This window comes from Bipolaris oryzae (genome assembly GCF_000523455.1).
Source record: "Bipolaris oryzae ATCC 44560 unplaced genomic scaffold scaffold_384, whole genome shotgun sequence".
Taxonomy (NCBI): Eukaryota; Fungi; Ascomycota; class Dothideomycetes; order Pleosporales; family Pleosporaceae; genus Bipolaris; species Bipolaris oryzae.
Genome location: NW_006911660.1, coordinates 1 through 7,255, shown reverse-complemented (window position 1 = coordinate 7,255; position 7,255 = coordinate 1). Strand labels below are relative to the sequence as shown.

At 45.9% G+C, this 7,255-nt stretch overlaps 3 protein-coding genes across 3 annotated transcripts; 1 reads left to right on the top strand and 2 right to left on the bottom strand.

Moving 5' to 3' along the window:
* Positions 1-435: 435 nt before the first annotated feature.
* COCMIDRAFT_10306 (uncharacterized protein) lies at positions 436-2,076 on the bottom strand (the record flags this gene model as incomplete). The annotated part of the gene is made up of 1 exon (XM_007695674.1): positions 436-2,076. One exon carries the CDS (start codon positions 2,074-2,076, stop codon positions 436-438), a length of 1,641 nt encoding a protein of 546 aa, XP_007693864.1.
* Positions 2,077-2,629: 553 nt separating this feature from the next.
* Positions 2,630-4,323, top strand: COCMIDRAFT_10305 (uncharacterized protein; the record flags this gene model as incomplete). The annotated part of the gene is made up of 7 exons (XM_007695673.1): positions 2,630-2,635; positions 2,704-2,773; positions 2,824-3,397; positions 3,454-3,564; positions 3,620-3,890; positions 3,956-4,116; positions 4,167-4,323. The coding sequence occupies 7 exons, from the start codon at positions 2,630-2,632 to the stop codon at positions 4,321-4,323; spliced, it is 1,350 nt and encodes a 449-aa protein (XP_007693863.1).
* A 329-nt stretch (positions 4,324-4,652) lies between these two features.
* On the bottom strand, positions 4,653-6,481 carry COCMIDRAFT_31251 (uncharacterized protein; the record flags this gene model as incomplete). The annotated part of the gene is made up of 4 exons (XM_007695672.1): positions 4,653-5,320; positions 5,377-5,770; positions 5,833-6,300; positions 6,359-6,481. The coding sequence occupies 4 exons, from the start codon at positions 6,479-6,481 to the stop codon at positions 4,653-4,655; spliced, it is 1,653 nt and encodes a 550-aa protein (XP_007693862.1).
* Between the last annotated feature and the right edge of the window lie 774 nt (positions 6,482-7,255).

The window sequence follows — 7,255 nt, the reverse complement described above, 5'->3', positions numbered from 1 at the left end:
CGTTACATATTATATTTAAGAGAAGATTCTCTTAAAAGGAGAAAGAAGATCTATTACGACTAAGAAGCTACAGACTGATTAGCCGTACGAACGTATTTAAAATTCTCGTTTCTAGACAGCGCTAGTCACGTAACGAACGCAGAGATTATAACTAGAAAACTAGCCTAAATAAGTAGATAGGGAACAGGCTCAAATATAAGCTTAAAAAACTCGCTAGACAAGCTATAATAGCTAGAAAAAAAGTAATAAAGATAACCTGTCTATAGGAACTGCTGAAGGCAAAGAGTAAGGGCCGTAGGCACGCCCTTGATTAGTCGTGTTAATAGCCTAGCTGGCGATGCTGAGATTAGAGCTTAAGCTGCACCCCCCTTTAGCATCGCCGGCCGGACTGTCGAAACTACTGATTTCAAATGGGCTGAAGAGATCCTAAGTTGTCTAACTAAGGGGCGGCAGTAAGAAAGGATCCTTGAGCAATCGCTCCATATCCTCAGTACAAATATGGACAGAGATATCCACCCCGCTGTCGGTCCAGGATGCCCGAGATGCAGAAGAGAACTCTCTGGAAGATGGAGGTGCTTCTTTAATGAGAACATTGCCGTCCAAGTTCGGCACGATGCCGTCCGCGTATCGTATGCGCGATCCAAGACCGAAGTCGACATCGTAGATGCCAGCGCGCGCCCAAGTTGTCACAAGGATATGACGCCGGCCAAGGAACGCCTGCCATATACGCTGAGGGGACTTCTCGTACGCAGCGCTATGAAGATGATCTGCGAGATTGGCTGGGTCGCTGATAGTAGAGATCGTATGCCGAATCTTTCGGGCAATGAGAGCTATCGCTGCGGTACTAACGGTATTTGATTGTTCGTAGCCAACCTCAGAGCCCGGCAGCTCAACTTTCATCATGATGATTGGCGAACCCAAAAAGCCTTCACCTAGCTTCAAAGCAGATCGAACGCCAAGTACAAGATCACAATACACGGGGCCGTCATCTTTCCCGAGTTGACGTGCACGCACAATGCAGGACCAAATGTGTGCTAACACAGCATCATGCTTGCTGATTCTCTGGCCATCACTGTCAGTGTATTTCGCAGCTTTTTTCAAGAGAAAATCGACCTGCGCTGTGTTGAGATGAATGGTATAGTCTGAAACAGGCACCTTAAGATCCCATTCCGCCCATGGCATAGGCTTGCCTGCTGGTGAGACCAAATTGGCCGCATCGAGGAACGGCGTGGGAGGCTTTCCAGGCGCAGCCCACCAGTCATATCTGTGCATGGGTAAACGTTCAGTTCGTCTAATTATAGCCAGATCCGACTCCCCAGCGTTTATGTCTCCTGCAGCAAGGTTGTCCAAACGAGCCGGTTCGAAGATAGGAGTCAGGGCCGGGGCTGCGAGACCCTTGATGACGGCACTACTCACACTGGCCCAGTCCTTGATGAAACGGATAAGGCCAGTGATGTCCGCGAAAGGATGCGCCGTTTTGGCAGCGAGGACAAAACCACCATCTGACAATGTGGTGCATTGGATAGCCATGATCGGCTTGCGCAATCTCGTTACGGCATCGGGCTCGTTAGGTTGTAGAGCAAGCGCAATATCGGTAGTAGGCACAAATCTAACAAGATTGTTGTCCTTGCGATCCCAAAGTGGCTGGGTCCTAACGCGCTCCGTTGGGTATAGTGAGTCCGTGGTGGCAGGGCTTGTTGCAGAGATGAACTCTACACCGACGTCTGCAGAGGCCCCGAAATGTGCGTACACACGACCGAAGCGACGGGCGTGGGCTGGGAACTCTTGCGCTTCAGCTGGAACCGATGCATCGTTGACGACAGCGATAGATTTCAGCTGGCCGACCCACTGAGGATACGAAGTAAGCGCAGCACTGAGTGTTTGGCGGAGGTGCACGGCGACGTTCACTCCAGCCTTCTCATCGAGTGGCTCGAAGAGCCAAATAGCGTTTGTAAGGGCAAAGTTGGCGGTAGTCGCGTCCAGTAGCGACAGTGGAACTGCGTGTTCATGCTGCATTGGCTTTTGAGGGAATACGCGCTCCGTCATGGTGACTTTAACATCCACCTTGGGTAGCATGATTGCGGACGGCATAACAGGGTCAGAGTGCAGCTTCCAAGTGCAGCTTTCAGGTGCCGCTCAAGAGATGTTTTGACGGTTTAAACCTCTGTTGTCAATGAATGGTCCGACCGGTAGGGAATAGTTACTCTCAGTGTCAAAACCCCAAGGGGAGGTTTAATAACGTTGTTGCAATCGAGTCGTCAAGCGAACCATCACCAGACACGGGCTGACAGTGGGGCCTCGGCCTGTACCGATTCTGGAATTATCCGAACTACCATGATGGGTTCAATCCGGTCGAACCAACATCAACCGAAAATGATTAAATCTCATCCAAGCCAATGTACATGTCGTCGGTTTTTACAATCTTTGGATAACAACTCAAGACATCAAGATATTGGAATGAAGCTTGCAATCGTCATTTTGGTGAATTTCCCAATCATAATCCCTATAACTGCGACAGGAGATGTTGAATGAACCTAGGTATTAGCCGTTGGGCTGATATACAAGCTTTCGATTTGGTTTCTTCACCCCTTGAGGAAATTTCCGGGCCCAGTCTCAGCATCTTTCAGCAATGCAAGTACTTCACCATTCACATTGAATCATGCACGATCATAGAAGAACTCTATTCTGACAAAACTGGCTTAGATTCTGTACTCATGGAAGTTTATGAGAGGCAGGCAGCCTTATTGGCAACTTGAACTACATGAAAAATATGGTAATTCAACCTCCTACTATCCTTGCCAGAACGCGGCTCACTTTTTGTAGGGCCTGTTGTTCGCGTCGCACCCAACGAGCTAAGCTTCAGCTCATCTTCTTCATGGCGTGATATATACGGCCCCCGGAAGGATGTAGAGCCGTTCGTCAAAAGTGAGTTCTACGATGGAGGCAACTTTGCCTCAGAGTCGCTCTCCATTGTGAGCGAGCGTGATCCCAGGAAGCATGCCGAGATGCGCCGTTATCTCAACAGTGCTTTCTCGGACCGTTCTCTCAAGTCCCAGGAGCCTCTAATTGCAGAATGCGTAGACCGGCTTATTGAAAAGCTCGAGGAAGCCGGCCGTGGTCCACACGGTACGAATATGGTCATGTGGTTCAATCTAGTCACCTTCGACATCATCGGCAGCCTTGCATTCGGAAAAGATTTCGGTGGCGTTGAAGCGGGAAAAGAGCATTTCTGGGTCGCCATCGTGACGAAAAGCCTGCGTTTAGGTGCGCTCGCCGATTGCTTCCGTAGATTTCCGGTAGTTTCTGTTGTTGTGCAAAAAATATGTTCACGATTCATCGAGAAGTTAATGACGGAAAATCGTAAGCATCAGAAGTATACCATGAACTTAGTGCAGAGGTACGTCTTCAATTTCAATAGACACTCACTTGTCACCATATCTGACTTGGAACTAGTCGATTAGCAACTCATTCAGACCGCGCAGATTTCCTCACTAAGATGATCGAAGCACGCAAAGAAGAATCCATTTCAGATTCTCAGATCGCTGCTCACTCTTCAGACTTTGTGTACGTATTATAAACTCTTATAACACCACCCGCCATTCTAACAGAATAATCAAAGCATTGCCGGCAGTGAAACAACAGCTACGACGCTTTCTTGCCTGAGTTACTATCTGCTTCAAAATCCTTCTGTCTTTTCACAACTGCAGAATGAAGTACGGTCATCGTTTACTCGATACGAAGATATTACTGCAGCTACCACGACTCCTCTCAAGTACCTCAAGGCGGCCCTTAAAGAGGCCATGCGCATATATCCTCCTCTTCCCTTCGCGCTCCCCCGGGTCGTTCCTCCGGGCGGATGTACTGTCGATGGCTATTTTATACCAGGTGGAGTACGTTTACTTACGAACGTCTGACGTTCTTCTTCGAAGATCTTTCGTCTAACGTGGACCTGCAGACCATTGTTTCGACAAGCACTTTTGCGGCAAGCATGTCGACTGCTAACTTCAGTCAGCCTTGGAGATTTAGACCTGAAAGATGGACTGACGAAGACTGCACCGATGACCTCGACGCAAGCCAGCCTTTTTCGTACGGAACGCGGGCATGCATGGGACGAAGGTATGTCTCTTCTGTTTACTGTTTGTGTTATCAAGTGCTGATTTTCATAGTCTTGGCTGGATGGAGCTTCAAACTATCATGGCGAAGATTATTTACCGGTTTGACATGGAGCTGGTTGATGACACTGTCGACTGGCACCGCGATTCGAGGATGCATACTTTATGGGAGAAACCCTCTCTAATGGTGAGATTGAAGAAGCGTGTGTAGCTAGTCATACAGAAGTCAAATAACAACGATCGGAAATCAGGCAAAAGGCAGGCGAAAAGAACTTGGTTAATAGTGACATTGGAACGAAGGAATTGCAGAAAGAGAAATGCTAAAAAAGAGAAGTAGATGAGTGATCCATGTCAGATAAGAAATCGATATCTGTGCAGAGCTTTGCTACCATTGTATTCAGATCAACTAGGCGGAATAGCACCGCTATGTATGTGACCAATACGTTGAGAATCCCTCACCGGTCAAGGATGTTACTAAGTTTAGACGTGCCTTGAAAAATGTTCTTGGTCTAGGTTATGAAAAAAGTTATACCGAGGTATCTAGAAAATGGCCTTCACAAAATTTCCTTCCAGCCACCAATCGCACTTCGACACATTGACAGTAGTATCTAGAACCGGCCCAACCAAGGTGCTATTGAAATTTTGGACAATTAACTCCTCGTTCGACGCAAAACTAGGAAGGAAGCGTCCATTTATTGGATTGGGCGACCCTGAAGTAACAAAACTTGCAAAGTAACGTTGCATAATGACGGCCAAAGTGATGTTCAGTCCGGCTGCCGGGTTTCTGAGGTTCATGAACGTATATTCCAGATCATTGGCGTGCCATGCCGGCGGTTCAGAGAATTCGTAAGCAAAGCTGGGCTTGAGGTGTTCAAATGCCTTATTTAGAAGATAGTTGTTACACGTAATGGTGGCGTCTGCAACCACGCGAGCTATGCGGCCCTGTTGGTTCACATAGCCGAACGAGCCATCCAGTAAGGCTGGGTACAAAATTTGCTCAATGACCGAGAGCGCAGCTCGAGATGCTTGAGGGAAAAGGAGTGCAATGTTCAAGTTGAATTGGCTGTCGTTTTGTATGAAAGGAGACGCGAACAAGAGACCTTCGTTTGAGTTGTGGCCGCTCATTACTTGTATTGAGCGATCGAACTGTTGCCGACGCAAAAGAAAGGGGGGGTATTCCGTGTAGCGGTCGTTGTCTAATATCGGGCCTATGATTTTGATTCCGTCAGCTTTGGAGGTTCGAAGGATGAACCATAATACTCACCGAAACCAAATGTGCCGTAAGGCCGAGAGTTACCCACAAGGATACTATTGGCAGTCTGCAGGATCTCTGTGGGCAGAGATTGAAGTTCAACCAACGAGGATACATTCGAGGCTCGTAAAACCTGATGGATTATTTCTTTTTGCCGCATAGTTGAGATGAAGTATGTGTAGGGACTATGCAGAATCGCTCTTCGAAACAAAGAAAGAGATGAAACCTCAGGTGAGGTAAGATGGTAAAGGATAGACCCGGCCCCTGCTGACTCGCCCATAACGGTAACATCACTTTTGTTTCCCCCAAAGAGGTGAATGTGATCTTGAATATGTTGCATCGCAAATACCTGATCCTGGAGTCCGAGATTGGGTGAAATTTGCGAGTTCGAGCTAGGAAGAAAGCCCTTAACGAATTCGATGTATCAGCAATTATATGTTAACCACAACATTCACAAGCAATACTCACGAACAGTCCTAGACGGTAGTTGATAGACACGTATATGAGTTCTTGGTCATTCTGGGCTGCGGCATTCAACAACCCGACACCAGATCCGTATTCCGTCTTCGAGCCCTGTACATAGCCACCTCCGTGGATGAACAGAAGGACGGATGCTTTAGCCATATTTCTCTGATTGAATACATGCTCTGGAACCAGAATGTCTAGAAAAAGGCAGTCTTCGCTTGAACCAGGCCGAGGTGGGTAGATGTCATTCTCCGTGAAAGAAGACATCTCTGTCTGGTTTCCAACATCTGATCCTACATAGTTGAACCAACCGGGTTGGGCTTGGGGACATTCAATTCCATAAAGACCTGCTGTCTGAGTCGTTCGGTTTTTCTCAGGTGGTACTGGAGATTTGAATCGGTTCAAACCAGTCGGCGAAGCTGCATAACGTACGTTGGTAAAATTGATATAACGGGCATTTCCGTGACTAGTCTAGGTGGCAGTTAGGGGTGATCTTTTGCAACGAAGAACCTTGGCGAGCAAATCTCACCTCCAGTAGTCCTTCTTGGATCGTATAGCCCAGGTCCACTGTGAAACTTGGCTTGGTCGTCAAAGGGGCTCCATGCCCATAATTTTGTAGCCCAAATAGAACAGCAACGAAGAGCCAGACCATTTCGAGTCTTGCCCGGCTAGTTGAGCAAGTACGAAGACAGAATTCACTGAAGATAAGGATGAATGTTACAATGCTCTTACAGTCAGCACGTTCTTACTTGCATATGCGACAACAACTTCTTTGCAGAAATCCGGTAATTGAGGAAGTCAGAGACACGACTACTCATACCAGTAAAGAAAACCTTCAAAAGGTGGCATGAAATATTGTCATCAGGACTTATTTCGGTAATGTGCAAGTTTGTTCTAGTGTCTTACAAGGGTACCGTCCGTGCTCACCCAATGCAACAGTTCAGCCAATGCAACACCAGCCGCCCCATCAAAATATCTACCCATCATTTTCAACACGTGATATCTCCACCACTATAATAGCTATCGAAGAAGCGATTGCGGTAATTAATTTATAAGATATAGAAGGTTAACTTTTATATTACGTAGCTATAAAAAAGTTTAGTATTAAGCTTATAATATTAATATAGTAGTACTAAAATAAAATACAGTTATAAATAGTAGTTATAAAAAAATACTAATTACTTACTCTATTATTAGTATCTAAGCTTATAAAATATATAAAAAACTCTTAGATTATAGCCTACTATCTTTATAAGCTATAGTAAAAAATTAAATAGTAGTTTTTATAGTATAGAAGCCCTCTAATAGCTAAATTACTTAGTTTTTATTACGTTACTATAAGAAAATATTTACTAAAAAATCTACTAGTATTAACTATAACTAACATCTAGCTAATAATTAAGCTAACTATTAATTATATTTTAAT